Source organism: Aptenodytes patagonicus, chromosome 5 (genome assembly GCF_965638725.1).
Source record: "Aptenodytes patagonicus chromosome 5, bAptPat1.pri.cur, whole genome shotgun sequence".
In the NCBI taxonomy this organism is placed as follows: Eukaryota; Metazoa; Chordata; class Aves; order Sphenisciformes; family Spheniscidae; genus Aptenodytes; species Aptenodytes patagonicus.
This window is the reverse complement of record NC_134953.1, coordinates 38,377,240-38,396,175: the sequence shown is the minus strand read 5'-3', so window position 1 is coordinate 38,396,175 and position 18,936 is coordinate 38,377,240. Positions and strand designations below refer to the sequence as shown.

Genomic DNA, 18,936 nt, shown 5'->3' with positions numbered 1-18,936 from the left:
GATTTGTGATTTGTCCCAAATCCTTGCTGAGTTAGTGACTGCCTTCTCCCTGGGATCCTACCCTCCCACATCCTTGTGAGGTTATGTTCTTTGCCTTGCTTTGATGTCCCTCTTGCCCAGAAATACCTCTGGTCTGGCATGGCGCTGGGTTGCTCCCCATGACAGCCACCCTCAAGAGAAGTCAGAAGGGGATGCTGAGACTTTTCAGAGCTTTGAAATGTTGCCCACACACACGACATTTTCGGGCAAGCCTGCTGGTATGCTTTCCAGAGTTATCTTTTGCAGACCCTCAGGAATAGTCTGAGCATCTCCAGCAGTCTGCAGACCTCAGACTATAAACTACAGTGCCCAATTCAACCATCAGGCATCGATTTCAGCGTGGGAATGATTTTCTGTAGCTTGTGGTATGCAGCAAGGCGGGTACAATAAGCACCGTTTTCCCTTGGGGCTTGATAATCTGAATCTGTAAGACAGTCTTGTGCTTTAAAAAAGCCGCTTTCCCTTTTTTTTCTCTGAGTTTCAGATTATAATTTTCAGATTATTTTACAGAGGGGGGAAAGAGAAGTTTCCTCTGTCTTTTCTGCAAATGCATTAGCCTATATATTCTTTTATATATACGTGTGTCTGTGTATATGTATTTATTATTTTATATATAGATATATTCTGGTTCACATTCCTGAATAGTCCCTTTCTGCTACCCTCCATGGATTGTCCCCTCCCTGGTCATTGTCCCCGACACATCCATTCACCTGGATTCTCGTCTTCCCCCTTTCTGCCACTGCACTTCCTCGGGAGAAGCCTTGTTAGTAAGAGCCTAATGAAGTAAATGTGCTAATTAACCTTCTATTACTCTCCTCATTAAGGCAACCTTTAATTTGGTCGGCAAAGTTTCTCTCCTTTACCACCCAGCTGTCAGTTTTCTTCTGCTTCTTCGATCTCTCTTTGGCCTCACATCGGGGATGGGAAAATCGATCCCAGCCTGATTTTCTTTCCCCTTCTTTCCAGCCAGCTGTAAACGCCAGTCAACAAGAAAGTAATAATGTAGTTTTCCCACCCTGGGAAGGAGAGTTGCAGATATCAATAAGCACCTATTTAAAATGCAAATCGCTTTCTCAATCAGCCTTCAGTCTGCCGCTGGTGTGAGTTTGGCAGGGGCACAGGGATGCTGTGGGCTCCCGCATCCTAGCCCAGAGCTTTGCAGCAGTCCTAGGGCGGCTTTGGGGTACCCAGGTGGGTTGCACCCCTCTGGGTTTGTCCAACTCCAAGTGCACATGGCCGATCTGGGTGGGATGCAGCTTTGCTTGCAAACCTGGGGGGTTTCCTCCCGTTGCCTGTGCAGCCTTCAGGTCTCACCCCACCCTGCATTCCTCCATTCCTTTGGCCAAGGGCACCCGCTGTCTCCTGATGTCTGCGTAGCTGCCGCTGTCTTTTGTTTCTTGATGATCTCCAAAGCTTTTCTTTTTCCTTCTTTTTCTTGGAGGAAAAAGTGAACACAGGGGGCAGAAACAGTCCAAGATAAAAGGCAGTAGTTGTAGAGACTGAGCAGAGGAGCTGGCTGTAGCTTTGAGCTGCTGGTGGGTGAGGTGCTGCGCCAAGGGCTGTGTTTCTCTCTCACGTGCTGATGGTGACTGTGTGGACCAGCCTTGAGGGAACGCCTACATCACTCCTGATTTTGGGAAGATTGCATGGAGTAAGGAACATGGCCAGTCAGAGCAGGGAGTGAGGTGGGGAAATACCTTGCAAATCAATGGATGGATGAAGAGACTTCCAGGGATGAGCATACTTTCAGCTTCTGCGGGGAATCAGGTGGGAGATAAACCATCCCCTGCCTCATCTGTGGCACCTGAGATTGCCACACCTCAACATTAGGAACAGAGAGTGGTGCACCCCATCATCTCACAGGGCATCAGTGGTCAGTAGGACAGCATTCCCCCACGCTGTGATGGGGATAGCACAGGACTTCTCAAGCTTTTCCAGTTGACTGACCCTCTAAATTTTGGTCAGGGGTTGAAGGTCCCTGTGCAGCCTGCTTGTTTGTGTCCTGCTCTGCAGGGAGTCCCTACTGCACATGTGTTAGGAGTAGCTTGTACCTCCTCTGCCTTCCTGCATGGGTTTGGGGAGCACAGGATGGTCTGGGGAGCACACTGGGAGAGGAGTACTCCCAGGTCAGCCTCCATGCTTTCTTTCCTCTTGAAGTGAATGGAAAATGTATCTGAAAGCCCTTGCTGGATAGGGTGAACACCAGGGAGGTGGTAATGGCAGACTGCCAGCTAAACATCCAGGGAGAGCTGGGTGTTGCAGAGGATGGGCTCAGGAGGAGGAGTCCCAGTTGCAGGCTGGAGGGAGGTAGGATGTGGACCCACTTTGGGGCAGCAGTAACAGGGTATGCATCCTCACTGGGAAGGCTTTGGCCTGGGCGTGGCAATAAAGGCATTTTACTAGGTCCGGGTGAGAGCCAGGGCAAGGCTCGCCCTTGGAAGGGAGGTTGCAGAGGGAGGGCTGATTTCTGATATCCTCCAAGCCTGGACTTTGTCCCTCCTTCCAGCCCTTCTCCCCTCCCCTGGCCCACATGGCTCACCCTCCCTGTTAGCATCTTAATTGATCTTGTTGTTCTCAATCCCCCTGAGTGCTCCGACTCCAGCTGTGCTTAAAAAGAACAAAATCTCTTCCAATTTCCCCACCGCTTAAAAGAAAATTGAATTCTTTATCTGCAAGAGGAGAGGAAAACTGCAAATACATGAAACAGTAAAGAGTTAAATAAAGCAGACGAATCCAAATTGCCTGGAAAGTTAAACATGAATGGCTTCTCTTCTTCCTGCGTGCTTTTTGGTTTTTTTAAAAAATATAAATGTGCTTGCACTCCTTGTTTCTGTTAAATATTCTTATCAATCCAGCTCTGTAAATAAAGGGAAGGGGAGGAGGGAGTTACCAGGTAGCAATGTGATTGACGGATCTGAAGTCCTCGTCTTTCTGTCAGGGCCCAGTGCTCTTTGGCTGTGTTTATCTCTTTAATTTAAATATCAATCTGTAAGACCAAAATGGGGTGGAATAGGAATCATGACAGCCCGAGCACTGAGGAGAGAGACACTTATTGCAGCTTTTGCAGCCACTCCCTGTCCTGATGCAGCTGTCAGGATAAATGCACAGCTAAAGCGCAGAGGTGGGAAAAACAAAACAAAACTACAGCCCCTCCCCCCCAAAAAAAAGCCAGTCCAGCCCATGAGATGGGAAAGAAAAACATGGAGCAAATACAGACCTGCTCCTGTCCAAATTGCATCCTGCAAAGCACAAGCCGGGCAGCAGGATTCCCCCCACCCTTCCCAGTGTTCCCAGTAGGAGACGGGGTTGGGTGATTTTCCCTTGCTGCTGGCTTTGGCTGGTGATTTGGGACGTGGCTGGGACATGATGGGAGAATTTTTCCCAAGGTGATGCTTGCTGGTGTGCGAACACCCCAGCTTCACACGTCCTTCTCAGCAGTCCCTTTAGGGCAATTGCCATCTTCACCTCACTACGTCCTCTCCCAGACTCAGCACCTCTGAGCAAGGGCAATTCCATCGTGCTTTCCCACCCACAAAGCTCCAGCAAAGCCACTGCTCCTGGGATTTTAATGTTTTCCAAGCTGGCTTCCCCCATGCCCCTAGCACCCATGTGTCTCCCAAAGCAGCTGGAGCTCTGTTTCCTCAAGCAAAGAGCTCCCATGCAAATCAGCACCCAGTGGGTGCTGTTAGCTGAAGCGATGCTGCGAGAGGCAATGTCGCCCTGTGGACAGATGACCTTGTGCAGCTCATCATGCTGCTGACGAGTTGCTGTTGGGGTGTTAACGGGAGGCTAATTTACCTAAACTGGGCATCTGGGAGCCGTGAGATGTATAAATCAATCTCCTGAGATCCATCACACCATCCAGAGGCCACTTCTGCCTCAGGCCATAGGGTCTGCTTGATCTTCCAGTGGCTGGCTGCTGTGTCCTGTAACCAAACCTCTTTTGGCACCTCCAGTCACAGGAATAAAGCTAAGGCTCTCCATCCCCTAAAACACCCTTGAGAAGCAGCTGCTTGCTGTCTGACTGAGACTTGGGTGTAGTTTCCAGCTCCTGGGGAGTGAGGATGTTGTCTTCCTAGAGCTCAGCCCATGGCTTCTGGACCACGGTTTTCCTTGGGTTGAACAAGGAGCATCCCCATTGTTCTCTCTGGGAATGCCTCTGCCTGGCAGGGATGTGTTTTGGGCTACCCCTTGCTGACAAACTAAAAAGCCTGCTCTCCGGCTGGGTTTACTTCACACTTGGAGCAACCACGCGCTGCATCCAGTTTCAGGGTGAATTATCTTCATTCCTGCTAGACAAAGGTTGGGCCTTGCCGTTCCCTTTCTCCAGGCTGGGATTCAATATGTTCGTGTCCATCTCCAGGCAAGGACCTGTTCGGCTCTTCTCTCCTCCTTTGCTTTTGTCCCCCCTCTCCCTGCTGTGCCCTAGATGATGCTCCTCATCACCTGGATGAAATGGAGTTGCAGATGGTGGGAGGCGTGACTGGCTTCCAGGAGCTCTTGCAAATACTTCAGAGATCATTGGGGATTTATATTTCCTCCACCGGACTTTGACCTTAATTTCTTCCATTTTGCTGGGCTGTAAAATTCATTAGAGACCCAACAGCAAAGTGATTGAGATGTCAAGCCAGGCAATTGTGTGGTTATTTAATCTATCAGATGTGCCGCTTGCCATTTAGGTGGACAACAGGAGAATATGAAATCAATACGCTACATTAGTGGAGTACTTGCAACCAGCTCCAACGCGGAGCTCCAGTAAAACCCACCGAGGCGGGCGTCTAAATGGTCTTGGTGTCACCTTGCATGATGCAAACCTGCGCTCAAGACGCCTGCTTCTCTCGCTCAAGGGCTGCCGTCTGTTGGCTCGCGTTTTAAACCCTGGTCTCCAGCCATTGCAACAGCCCAGCTACAGTAAATTACTCCCCGCTAAATCTAGGCTGCCCAGGCAAGTGTTAACCTCGCTCGCAAGGAGCTGATGTTGCAGGGTCCGCTGTTATAAAACACAATCAAGGAGGCTGTTGTTTTCCCCGGCAGCTGGCAGAAGAGGTGGGGAAAAGCTCTGCAATTCCCAGGGGGGTTGATTGGCTATTTTTTCACCCCCAGCCAGGTTCAGCGCAGCCCTCTGGGGTCATTAGCAGTGACTGAGCTCCCAGCTCGGTGCGTGGTCTGGAGCTGCTGGGGAAGGCGGCGGTGGCAATACCCCGGCATCGCCCTGGTTCCCCGCTCCTGCCTCCTTCCTTCCCGGCTAATCACGCCGCTGGGCTCCAGCGCAGCGATGCCAGATGACTCTGCTCGCACTTGATTGCTGCCTCCCACCAGGCAGCCGCTCTTTAAAGGCCTGGGAAAGAGCGCAGTCAGGGCAGGCGGTGCCAGTGAAAGAGCTGTTTTCTGTCTGGGAAGGGTGTAATGACTTTAAGTAGGTTTTCCGTTGGTTTTCTTGATCCAGTTTTGCAGCCCGGCGATTGCTTCTCATGGAAGCTCTTGGCCCTTCACACTTCTCTCCCCCAAATCACAAATCAAATCCCAACCTGGGTGGATACCAGAGGTTAGCTGTTATTCCCCTGGGGCCTGAAGATTGCAATAGGTTGTATTTAAGAAGGAATGCTTGCTGTTTAACACATACAGGTTTAGGTGGCTTAGAAAATCAGTATGATGATGGGGCATGGCTCCCCACCCTGGGTTGCTTGTACTGCGGTCTGAGCAGCCTGTGGCTGCCCAGTCTGCCCCAAGGAGAGACCGTCTTTGCCTCATTTTCCTAGAAAACCGGAAAAAAGTAGGAAGCAGATGAGAATCCTCCTTCCATTTGCTTTCTCCCGTGGCCCAAGCCCCAGGCATCTCACTGGCATGGTGGTGCCTTGGTGTCCCCGCTGCCCACCCGGCAGGGCCAGGGGAGCAGGCAGGCAGGCAGCAGCGGGACGAGACTTACGCCCGGTCACTCCGGTACCCTGACAGCTTTTTGACGTTTGGTAATTGCTGTCCTGCTATGACTCTCTTAAGCAGAGAGCTTCTGGCCAGAGCAATTTGCTCCCCATCAATGTTTATTTCCTGGTTTCTGCATGTGAGGTAGGGGAGGGAAAACAAAGAGGGTGAACTAGAACAAACTGAGCTGGGACCTGCTCTGGCAGCCCTGTGCGTATGGAAAGGTGGGAAGGATTTGGTTCCCTTGGTGCCGGTGGAGCCATCTTCAGGCAGGCAGGACATGGCAGCCCGTCTCATCCAGCCAGCAATGAGTTGTCCTTCCAACATGCTTTGTTCACCCCTGTAACCAACCTCCAGCTGTTCATCCCTGCCTGACAGGTTTGGGGGGAGGACTGCCATCCCAGGGACTCCACAGGGGATCCGTGCTGCCCCAAAAGGCTCTTCTTGGCTTTCTAAGCTCTTCCCCACTCCTCCTGTTGTGCTCCCTGAAGCTGCTGTGAGTAGAGTTAATCTCAGGCAGTTTAAGGAGTCATTGAGTGGGGCTTGGCGGATGATGAATGTTGAAACCATTACTGGTGAAGCTCCGTGGAGCTGTTTAAAACTGAATTCTCCCATGTAAATTTCTGCTTCATCAATCCTGATGACATGTCAAACATTGCTGCTGTTTCCTGAACAAATTGGACAACATGCCCTTTCCTGCAGATTTGCCCACAAGAGCAGAACCGCTCGCCGGCTCCTCGCTTTTGTCTCCAGCTCTGCTGGCCCACAAGCCGGTGGGAAAGGATGGACGTGACAGCCCTTGGTGGAGCAAAAGGGAGACATCCAAAATATTTGTGCTTGGGGGACGGAGATGAATGGAGGGCTGGGCTGTGGGTATTTGTGCACACCTGTGATTCACATGCTGGGTGCCCATGCCGTGCTGCAGCTCAGTAAATTAATCCTTTGGGTTATCCAGGCTTCCTCTTCTTGCCGCTCTCCTGGAGTTTAGCTGTGCAAACGTGGGGTTTGTTAGAAACAGTCTGCGCCAGTGACAGCTCATAAAAGTACAGATGTGGACCCGTGTTTTCATCCTGCCCTTTTGCAGGCTCCAGTGGGCAAATCCCGCTTTAATATTCTGGGCAGGAGAGGAGCAGCCATAAAAGCCATTTGATTGCTTCTCCAGGTGGAACCCCAGGAAACTTCCAGCCAGATGCCTTTCCTCCCCCGGCTGTGGGGATGGATGCGTGCGTACTGGGGGGGACCAGTCAGTGAGGGGGGCCAGCCGCGGGAAAACAGCTGGTACCCAGGGATTGCAAAAGGCCCTGCAAAGCCATCAGCTCGGTGGAATTTGGGGTATTCTGCACGCAGGTTGCGTTTGCTCCATGGGAGCCTTTGGGATCGCTTTGCAAAGGGGGTGCGTGTCGCCTCCCCAAGGGGTTCGAGCATCTGAGCATCTTTTTTACCCTTAGAGAGAAAACATTTGATAACGCAGAAACGAGCGTAGATCCAAAATTAAATATGCTGAGCGTGCATGGTTTTGCTTTTTGCATATTCCCTGTCACGCTCAAGTAACCTGCACCATTACCCTGCATTATGTCCATGACATTCAGTTGCCAGGAAAGCCATCAAGCAAGCATCACCTTCCACCTCCCCTGGTGTAAATCAGGGTAATTAATTAGCCTGGCTGGTGAGGTGGTGTATGGGGCAGAGTTAGGCTGCCCGGCCTCCTGGCTCCTCGTGAGCGGATCACTTTGCCTTGCTGGCAGTTTTGGCTGGCCCGGCATCACTGCAACTTGGGGTCCAGCCCACCCGCCTGGCTCAGCTCCTCAGGGCTCCACCGCTTCCCATGCTGAGCGGCTCTGTGCTAACCTTCTTTCAACCTTCCTCCTTCCCTATATTTTTTTCCCCCAGCAGAAGAAAATTACACTTTCCCAGTGTTGTCTGTCACCGCAATGAGCACTTACAAGTGCAATTGTATGGGGCCAAATGAAGGGAATTAGTTTTGCCCGTGCTTTGTGGCACTGTCAGGCCCCCTGTAAATCATTATCTCATCACCAGCTGATCCAGGTGCATGGAAAATGCCTTTCTGGGCTCTGCTCTTGCACCAGCCACTTAGGGATTAATGGGACCTAGGGGTTCACAGAGGTTGTGGGCACAGAAGTAACGTCTGGGAAAAATTCTGGCTGGGAGGTCAAGGGCCGGCTCGTACCAGGTGATACTGAGGATGCTCAAAGCGCTCAAGGATTTTGGGGGGAGAGGACCCAGAGCCCGTGTTGGCCAGCCCCGGCCGTGTGTTGGGGGTTTGCCACCGTGATACGCAGCCACCTGGGCTAGTGGCAGGTGTTAGGATGGGGGACTAATACCATTATTAATTTGCTGAGGGAAGCTGGGGTGGGCAGATTAACCCCCCTACTCCCCAGGTGTTTCCATTCGGAAAAGCAGCCAGACTCTGGCTGGGATGGGGCGTCTTCATGTCCTCCCTGGTGTCCTCTAAGGAGCAAGATGCACCCAGAGGGGACTTGACCCTCCAGGAGCAGGTGCCTCTCGCTCAACGGGCATCTCTCCGGGAAGATTTTGGCAGGTTTGTTCCGTTTTGATGAATGCAATTGCAATGCACACGAAAAGTAAATCTCATCTTAGCAGTGGAGAGGAAAATGGGGGAAATCAGTAGGTCTGAAAGGTTGGCTCCACCAGCACACCCTTCAGCTGGCGTAAAGCAGCAGGAATTTACCACCCGAGCTGGGGAAGCATTCGGGGGGGGGAAAAATGAATTAATTCAGGCTAGTTTTCGTGCCTTTGCCCCTCTGCTACCCCATGGAGTGGCAGGTAAGCAGTGCAGGGGGGTAAAGCTGTTTGATGTGCTCAAACTCCTACTCTGCTGTCAAGGGTAATCAAGGCCATGAATAAATCAGGAAGGTTTCAGGAATGGTTTCAGCAGTGTTCCATGCCAGTCCTAAAATACAGCCTTTTGCTGGTATCTGGACATAAAATGTGTCTTTGACCCTGCTTTTTCACAGACCTGTTGATGTCTAAGTAATCCAGACAGGACTCAATTTAGAAAATATACTGGGGGAGAAAAAGGATATTTTGGGGCTTGTATTCCACTTTCCTCACCTAAAAATAAAATTTTCTGCTCCTTTTTCCTGCCACTGCTCATGCATGTTTTATATATTCATTAGAGAAAAGACTTTAAAACGTACATAAATCTTGCCTTGTTCATCCAGAGCTGACACACTGTTTCACGCACCTTCCCCAGAAAGTTCTGGTTGCTTAGCCGTGACCAGCCTGCTCCAGCTTCAGCAGCTGGCAGCGGTGTATGTGCATCCAGTCCTGCCGCCGACAGCGGCTTGGCTGAGAGCCAGCACTGGACACCCGTGCCGCAACATCCCGAGAGGCATTGGTCCATCGGTGGGGTTGCAGCAGGTTGCACCCCCAGAAGAGCTGTCCAGTGGGACCTGCTTGTGGAAAGCAAGGTCCAAATCCCTTTCCTTGCTTTTCCTGGTCTGTATTTTAGCCTGGGGGGCAGTTTTGAAGTGGGATAGGTTTTTATTTCTCTCCCCATAGCCCCAGGCATGCTGCCAGCCCTGAATGTGCAGGGAACAGTAAGAGCTGTGGATGCGGGGTCCCAGCTCTTTGGCTTCACAGGGCCAGGACGGGTGGCCCGCAAGAATTGTCCATGGAGACCTTTATTTCACATATGCTTCCCAGATTAGCTGAGTATGTCAGGGAAAGTAAGTAGGCATAAAATTTCCCACTGCCAAATTTCCCACAGGTTTTGGGAGTGATGCTGAGAGATGTTGATGGAGGGCTGTTATCTAGAGTAGGCTGCAAGTCAGGGATGCGCTGAATAACCCAGGCGAGCACAGACAGCCCCAGCCCCACGTCTCTCAGGTGATAAATGGCAGCACACAAGGTCTGCGCTGGTGCTAGCCTGCTGGCACCTGAGTAGAAGGAGGTAAAGAGGATGTAATGGATTCACTAGTGTGTGTAATGCAACGTTCCCATAAACACCTTCATTTATTAATTAACTTTTATTTTTTCAGGCAACTGACAATGATGTGGGCACATACGGGAAAGTCAGTTATTTTTTCAGCGATGACCCTGACCGGTAAGTGTGACTGAACCACCGGCACGACTTTGATTCTTCAAAATCCTCTTCTAACCTCACTAAGAAGTCACGTGGCAATTAAGGGCATTTGTTATGTCCTACCCACGAGATACCCTATGAAAACCCCACTATGCTGTCTCCCGAAGGGGTGACTTAACTTCAGCACATGCCTGATGCTCAGCATGTTTAATTGCTTTGCTAAATCAGGACCTACAGGCACCAGCATTGCTTGGGACCGATAAATGCATTTGCCAGTGAGTTGTTGGCCCTGGAGCATCGCGTGTGACCCACTCTTGGTGGGCGGTTGGGGGAGGCATGTGGGCTGCCCAGCAGAAGGGATCTGGGGGCCTCTGAGCCCACTTTCTCTGCCTGTAGAGCAGCACTGAGGGTTTCTACCCCACCACCTGCACCAAGCTCTTGAAGATGCTCTGGGACCTAATATCCCTCAGAAGAAAGCCATGAACTTCACCCACCACAGTGCTAGCTGTCAGGCTGCTGCCACCCCATCTCTGCATCTCCAGCGTGTGGTCACTGGGGCTTTCCCCCTCCTCTCCTGTCCCCTCAGTTTCTCGCTGGACAAGGACACGGGCGTAATCCTCCTGACGGCTCGGCTGGACTTTGAGACCACGCAGCGCTACACCCTGACCGTCATCGCCCGGGATGGCGGCGGGGAGGAGACAACGGGGCGCATCCGGATCAATGTCCTCGACGTCAATGACAACGTCCCCACCTTCCAGAAGGAGGCATACCTGGGGGCCCTGCGGGAGAACGAGCCCTCCGTCACCCAGGTGGTCCGGCTCCGGGTGAGGGACCAGAGCAGCTCCTCCACTCGGGATGCGCGCTGGGGAGACAGGAGCGGGTTAGGTCCCTGTCCACCCCTGCTGCCATCCCTCCTGCATCCTTCCTGAAAAATCTTTTGTGCTTCACTGCAAACTGCAACTGGGTGTGGTGCTGCAGTCATGGGCTGCCTCCCTCCTCCTCCTCTCCCATAAGTCCCATGCCTATACGGCATACCCAGGACCTGGGGCTTCTCCCAGGGCACAGGCGCTGCCTCTGTATCACCTTGCTCTGCTCAATAAAGGCAGCAGACACCAAGGGGAAGGTGCTCTGTTTGTTGTTGATGGAGCTGTAAGCCTCTGCTGTGGAGGGAAGGCAGGTAGGGAGGACTGTTTGCTCCTTCAGCACAAGAATAAACTTTGCTGTGATGCAAGAGCACAACTTTTCCTCCGTTGGGCCAGGCTGGGTGAGTGCCACAGGGAGGCAGAGAGGGGGATCCATCAAGTCCTTTCTGGGAGGCAGGGTGGGAGGAGAGGCTGGTTTACAAACCCCCTCAGTGCCCCCAATGAGTGCATCTTCCTCCATCGCTTTTCCACTCTCCTTGGGCACAGCCTGCACCTCCCATCCCCTCGGCTCTCTCCCGTTGCACGTCACCAGCACAGCTCCTGTGTTCATTTATTGCCTCTACTCATGCCCTAGGCATCTGATGAGGACTCCCCTCCAAACAACCAGATCACATACAGCATCGTGCAAGCATCTGCCTTCCGCGACTACTTTGACATTGCGGTGTCAGAAGGGTACGGAGGTAAGCGCTGGTCCCGGGACCGCAGTGCCCTTGACGAGCAGCAGCATGGCCCTGACAAGCAGCAGCAGCTCAGGCTGCGCTCACAGGCTTGCAAGCAGTCATGTCAGCAAACTTTAAGAAGCTGCACCAGCAGCTCCTCTGCTTGTCCTGACCTTGCCTGCAACATGGTCCTTTGCAGCAGGGCTTGAGCTGAGCCACTGCAGAGCCATGTTTCCATGGGTGTACAGCTCCTCACTTCGAGTTATGCCAGTGCAAGGAGCTCAGTAATGCCCAGTGCTCGTGTTTTCGGGGCATTTCCACCTCAAGCAGGCACTGTTGGCCCTGGGGAGGCGGTGTGGATGGGCCACCCCCCGATCCTGCCCACCATCCTGCTCGGTGCATGAATGCCCCCCTGACCACCCCACTTTGCATCCTTTCAGTGATCAGCGTGAACCACCCCCTCGACTACGAGCAGGTGGCCAACGGGGTTATTTACCTGACTGTGATGGCCAAGGATGCTGGCAACCTGCCGCTCAACAGCACTGTCCCCGTCACCATTGAGGTGTTTGTAAGTACAGCACCTGACGATCCTGTCGTGGTTTCCCTGCAATTGCTCCATAGCAGTGCCATTAATCCATCGATAACCCAGCAAAACTATCCTACCCTGTGGATGTGTACATGTGGATTGCAATTACATATGTCTCATATGTATATATGTGTCATATATGTCTCAGGTACATATGTGTCATACATATTGGTTAAAGAAAGGCTGTCCCTGGCATTTGGTAAGGTCTGAGTGACAGAGGGTGAGTGAGAGTGTCTCTGAGGGGGCATCACCACAGACGAGTGCAGATGGGCTGTCCTGAAACCCATGCACCCCCTGCCTCTCCTTGGCTGTGCACGATGCACAGAGAAGCCGCTGGAAGCAATGTGGTAGGAGCCCCAGCTAATGACGGGGCGAGGAGCAGAGCTGGGCACAGGGTGGAGATCTACCCTCTGCCCTTGCTTCTGACTGGGGAGGTTCACTGAGCCCTTCTCTCAGCTCGCAGGGAACTCCTGGCTGGGATGCTCTCCATGCCGGTAGTCAGAGGCGCTCACTGCAGCTCGGATGCAGAGGAGAGAGCTTTGGCTGTGCGTTAGCACTTGTAGTGTCAGAAATTATCAGTCCCTGAATCAATCACAGGCAGTTGCTTGTTTATCTCCCCAGTGCCGGCTGCCCCAGCTGGGCCGCGGGCTTTGCTGTGCATCTCATGCCCGCATAGGTGCAAACCCCCTCGAGGAGGGGTTGCTGCTGGGAGAGGCAAAGCATTGCAGTGTTCCTCGGGAAGATTAGATCGAATTGTCACTTTGAGGCACTTTGTGTTTCGAGGACATCTGGAGGGAGGTATCAGTGATGGAGACAGTTTGCTTGATAACCTGTCAGTCTCGCGGTGATGGGATCTAAGCCAGGCTGGCAGCAGCGTCAGTCTGGGAAGGTGAAGAAGATGAAGTCCACGGTGCCATAGGATGTGAATGAAGTCCCATAAGCATGCCTCTCCTCCAGCTCCCTCACCATGCTTGGGAGAGAGGGAATAAGGCAGTGCCAGGGGGGCTAGTGGTTAAATACATCCTTCCCATGCTGTGCTTTAGACAGCATAAACACCTCTTTCTAAAAACCACACTTCAGTGGGCCGTCTCCTCCTGGTTGAGTCTGTACACTGGTGGGGTTTAAGTAGCTGTCACTTTTTCCACTCTCAACCAAAGGGATTTTCTCTCAACTGGAAAAAGAAAAAAAAAACCAAACCAGAAAATAGGAAGAAAATGAGGAAGCATTTCACAACGGCACTTGAGGAACAAGAGCTGTGAAAAGGCAGAAGGAGAGCGAGTGTGGAGGGAGGTAATTTTTTTTCATCCTTTGGTTGTTGGTTTTTAATAAAGAAGTCAAACTCGCCTTGTAGATTTCCCATTAGGGGACAATACGCTTTTGTAGAGGGAGCCGCTGAATCAGAACTAATAGCGCGCGCCACGCCAGGATCCGGGGAAATATCACTGCTAATAAGTTTCTGCCTCGCTCCCTGCCGCTGACGCCCTGATCGGGGCGATGAGCCAGCAACTGATAGCGTGCGTATGTCTGGAGGAAAGGGGGTTGTGTGCTTAGCGTGAGTGTCTGCAGTTATCAGCATCCCTGAAGATGATATGATGGCTGTCCGAGGCTGAGGGTCGGGGAAGCTGGTTTTGTGTGAGTCAGTGAGGTGAGATCATGAGCGAGGTGGTTTAGCTGGATGCCCTCTCCCGTGGAATCAGAGGAAGCATGCCGGGTCCTGTCTGGCATTGCTGCGGTGCTGCAGGAGGCATGCGGGAAGGTTTGCAGCGGAGAGCTTTGGAGTTCACGTTGCTGAAGTGGGAAATGTCCTTCCCAAGTATAAAAGCCATGCACCGTGCTGCAGGTAGGTGCATGCCAGCTCCGGCCAGATGGAGAACCAGCCAGGAGCGAGCCCCTGCCTCCCCGGGAGCCGGCTTGCTGGGCCGTGGCAGTGCTGAGCACGGCTCGATGAACTCAGGACCACTAACGAAACAGTGCGGCGTCTGCTCTGGCTTGCGTCCACCCAGCCTGGACCACAGCACAGCTCACCCGGGTCCGGCTGCAGGTAGCACGTGGATGCGTGTTCAGTCTCTCCCTTTCCTTTGCCTTTAACCTGCCTGGACCTCCTGCACTTGCCCTGGGGCGATGACCCTGACCCAGCTCTGCGAGGAGGAGGAGGGACATGCGGAGGGCACCCCAGGCAGCAGGCAATTTCCTCATTACCCTCGGAGGAGATGCGGTGAAAGCTGAGTGATGCAAAGGCTGATTAAAGACCACCTGCTTCCTGCAACGAGACCAGAGGATGGCAATTTAATTGCAGTACAATGGGCATCATTGGCACGTGAAATTGCCTCAAATATCAAGTTCGGTGGCAGCAGGAGCAGCTGAGCCTGCAGGTCCATCAGCGTCCTCGAGGTAGAAAATGTCTCCAGAGCAGCCCGAGGGAAATGGCAAAGTCCATAACAGTGTTTTAATGTCCTGGCAGCTCCATCCTTCCCTTCGTAGGCGGTTGGGTTTGGTTCATTTAAGGCAGATTCTTAACATTGTTTAAACAGCATTTAAAGCCCTCCTAGGGGAGCTTTAAACTGGTCCAAAATCTGTTTTGAGGGATGTTTTGAGCAATTGCTCCTGCCTGGTTTCACCAGGCCGGCCGTAGTCGCTGGCAGAGACAGGCTTGGAGGGAGCGCACTGGCGTGCAAACCAGCTTCCCCCCTGAAAATGCTGTAGCTGCTCTCTCTGCAAACACCCACAGCATTCCTCCATTTAAACAAAGGCAGCCAAAGTTCAGCAGCTCCCCTGGCCAGCCTGGTCTGCATGGTGGCCTCATGGACAGGGTGAGCCGGAGCACTAAGCCACTCACGTGCCACTCTGAGAGGGAAGAGCGGGTCTGTGCATGATGCTACTGTGCTTCATGCGGTGTCTGAGTCTTCCCAGGGCTTGCAGTGGAGGCAGGAGCAGCTCAGAGGATGCTTGACTGCAAACAGCAGTGGTTCCTCAGGCCTGTTGCATATTGCCCAGGATGCTGGATAATGAGATAGTCAGTATTGTCCCCACTGTATGGCTCAGCAAAGTCACTGACAATCGGCTTACCTTAACCTCAGCTGCCTCCACAGTGAAACCGTGTGCTCAGACCTCTGGTGCCTTATCCCTAAGGCCATCTTCCCCACACTGATGTCTTGAGCTGGTCACATCTTGAGATGCAGTTGGCCAGGAGCATCCCCGTACCAGACTTCTGCAGCTACTTGACCATCTTGCCTTTTTCCCAATCAGCCTCTCGACCTTCTCTTTGCTTCAGGATGAAAATGACAACCCCCCCACATTCAGCAAGCCCTCCTATGTCATAACCGTCATGGAGGACATCATGGCAGGTACGGAGCACGGCCCTGCTCTTTCTCCAGGCTAGCACTAGCAGAAGGGTCCTGGGGGTCTTACAGCCAGAACAGGGTGGGTGATGGCTTTTTGGGGAGGCAAAAGCCAGAGACCTGGCAAAGTTTCATAGCCGTGGGGTCTGGGGTTTTGGCCCCAGTGTGCATGCAGGCGAGGGGACCCCTTGGCCAGGTGACCTGCAGGAGTGGTCTGGGGGGACGGGGCAGCTGGGGAGAGCCACTCAGGCTGCAAATGCCCATCTCAGCCCTCATTTCTGCCTCCCCCAAGGAGCCACGGTGCTGTTTCTCAATGCCACGGACATGGACCGGTCCAGGGAGTATGGGCAGGAGTCAATCATCTACTCCCTAGAGGGCTCCTCACATTTTCGGATCAACGCCCGCTCAGGTGAGCCTCTGGCTGTGCTCTCCCTCTTTTTCTTTCAGTTCCCTCTGCTGAATTCCCCCCTGTTTCTTCCCCATCATTTTTCTTCTTTCACCCTCTCTCCTTCCCTCCTCTCCCCCGAGCAGCCTGCTTAGGAGAAACACAGTTTAAGGGATTCACCAGATTTCAGCCACCAGCACTTGCTCAGTCACCGTGAGAGCTTTGGCAGGAGCATTGGTGGAAGCTCAGCTCCTGGTGGGAGTGACACCGAGAAAAGGCTTTGGCTGCAAGGGCTTACGTTAGCTAAGGAGCTGCTGCCCACCTTCCCTTGCTGGCATCGGTTTCGGTTCATTCTGGGCAGGAACAAGCTGGAGGGATCGCAGGCAATTGTTAAACGGGCTCCCGTGGGAAGACACAGCACGAAGTTTGCAGGAGCTTGCTGAAAAGCTGACCCTTCCAAGGTCCACCTACTTGAACCTGAATCAGAAGAAGGGGCCCATTTGTGAAGGATCCTCTCTCTGGTTTTGAGTGTCCCATTTTTTCACCGGTGCCCCTAATCACCATACAACATCTCTAATCTCTCTCATCTCCTGTGGCTGCAGGAGAAATCACGACGACATCTTTGCTGGACCGGGAGGCCAAATCTGAATACATCCTCATTGTCCGGGCAGTGGATGGAGGCGTGGGCCACCACCAGAAGACAGGCATTGCTATGGTGAGTGTGTGAAGAGTGATTCCCACCTCCTCGAGCCACCGGTGCCTGCCTGGGGCTGGCGTCAGAGAGGGCTGCCCAGGCACCGATGCTTCAGTTCCCCATGCTAGCAGTGTTTAATTTTAGCTGTGTGAATGGGTAAAGAGCACACTGTGATGTCTGCCCTCTGGGCTGCCCCCACCACTGCTCACAGCCCTTGCAGACTGTCCAGACTGTGTAGACCTTGAAGTCGGGCTCCCTTTCCTGGCAAGCCATTCACTCAGGAGCCACTTGACCTTCCAGCGCTTTGCGTGTCCAGCTCTCCATGCGAAGGCAGTAACGGGTACCTATTCCACCCACAGCATGGCTCCCTTTATTCACGCCTCTTGAGAAAATGCTTAGTTGGAGAGCCTGCAGGCACGCTTAGTTGCTCCTGATGACTACTATTCATACTGCCTGGATCAAGGGTTTCCAACCGGTTTGTGATGCCTGGGCTCCTCAGAAGGTTCTGGTGGAGGTGCAGGCCGTTGTACTGCAGACTGAAGCCTTCTACTTTGCCTTGCCCTTCACAGACCTCAGGGAGACCTGTTGTTTGCAAAGGGTTTGTAGAAGTCTTTGCAAATACCAGGAGGTGAAAAGCCAAGGATCCATCTCTCACTGCTCATGGCACCATGTTGGTTTGAACATTTCATACCTTTTCGGTGTTCTTGCTCCTGGGATGCTTGGTTGGATTGCAGGCAAGATGCCCCACACATCAGAGGGCGATGCATAGAAATATTGTGGTTGTGCTGAAGAGATCCCTAAAGTAATTGTTACTACTGCTGAGGACCATCAGGAGGTGTATGATCCAGGTAGCAGCCTAGAAGCTCCCTATGGGGCCTCCCAGAGGCACATGATGGCCTTGGCCAATGGCATGGCCTGTCAGATGCTGGGTTCCCCTTTGGGGCTCCAGATGAGATTATGTTCTCCTGTTGACTTTACTGAAGGGCAAAACAAGGTTTTTGCAACACAGATTGCAATTAGGAAAAAAAAAAAATGCATCATGGTTCCTAAAATGTTAAAGAATATTAAGACTCGGTGAGAAGTGGGTGGCTGATTAAGTTTGTCTACTGTCATTAGCAAGGATACACACCCAGGACTCAAAGCTGTTCCCTATAATCATTTTTGATCTGGGAATAAGGGTCCATTCAGGGGCTTTGCAAGGTCCCTGGGTGATGGACAAGCGCCTGGGGTGCTTGGAGTAGAGGTGGGTCACCAACCTCCCCAGGGACCACCGCTGGTGCCTTGGCTTGTGCCCTGGGCACATCCCCGGAGACTGTGGTATCCAGATTCGCCTCTTCTACCACGGGGTGGCACCAGCAGCTCAGCCTGGTGCATCAGCAGGACCCGATTACTTGGGAGCATGGAAGACCCCAGGAGAAGCTCTGCGAGACACCCTGCTTGGGGGTGGCAGGCACCTCCTGCCCCTCTGCCCACCTTTCCCTTGAACTGCAGCTCTTCCCTCAGGCACCTTTATAGACTCACAGGCTGGATTGAAACGGGTGATCTGGGGAGGTGAGAGACTCACAGACAACAGGATGCATCCCACAGGCTCGCTACTGTCACTTAGATGCCATTTCTCATGCTGAAAATGAAGATAGGTAGCACCTCAGGGCACCATCCTCTCCCGTGCTCTCGTCTTTGCACCTCCCACCCCCTGTTACCGTACCCTCTCCTGATTTCTCATTTATTCCTTTTTTTTTTTTCTTTTTACCAGTCACTCAGTTTTTTCCTTCCTTTCCTGCCATGTTCGCACTGCATCCTCTCCCTCACCACCGTGACCGATTTGCATCCCCCCCCAGTGAAGTAGCTACTTGAAAACACACCTCGTGCCCCTGTGGTTGTTTTAACTGCAAGGTAATAAGTACGTGTGAGCCAAACCAAGATCAGATATGCCAAGGAGCCTTGGCTGTGAAGATGCAGGAGGTTCTTCTTCTGTAGGCTTTCCCTCCGGAGGGTGAACGTGCGTTGGGTACCTGGTGCTGCTGTACATCCAGGGGGACACGCCGTGCTGCCCCAGGAGCCAATACCACCTGATGCAGCGTTGCTTGCTTGCTCTCTTGCAGGTGAACATCACACTGCTGGACATCAATGACAACTATCCCACGTGGAAGGATGAGCCATACTTCATCAATCTGGTGGAGATGACCCCCCCCAACTCAGATGTCACCACGGTACGTGCGAAGGAAGGCAGCTGTTGTGCTAAAAGCCTTTTCCTTTCACCTGGCGAGGTTGTCACCTGCTTGGCTGGAGCAGGGTGTCACCTCCGAACGGGTGTCACCTCCTACCCG

General features: G+C 52.7%; 1 protein-coding gene across 1 annotated transcript in view; it reads left to right on the top strand.

Annotated features, from left to right (window-relative positions):
* LOC143160299 (cadherin-23-like) overlaps positions 1–18,936 on the top strand; it is a 157,666-nt gene that overhangs the window by 131,749 nt on the left and 6,981 nt on the right. Inside the window, exons 14-21 of the mRNA XM_076338026.1 lie at positions 9,981–10,045; positions 10,611–10,848; positions 11,522–11,627; positions 12,047–12,174; positions 15,464–15,536; positions 15,823–15,939; positions 16,518–16,630; positions 18,712–18,819. Coding sequence (XP_076194141.1) covers positions 9,981–10,045; positions 10,611–10,848; positions 11,522–11,627; positions 12,047–12,174; positions 15,464–15,536; positions 15,823–15,939; positions 16,518–16,630; positions 18,712–18,819 — 948 coding nt within the window. The remainder of the gene's footprint in view (positions 1–9,980; positions 10,046–10,610; positions 10,849–11,521; positions 11,628–12,046; positions 12,175–15,463; positions 15,537–15,822; positions 15,940–16,517; positions 16,631–18,711; positions 18,820–18,936) is intronic.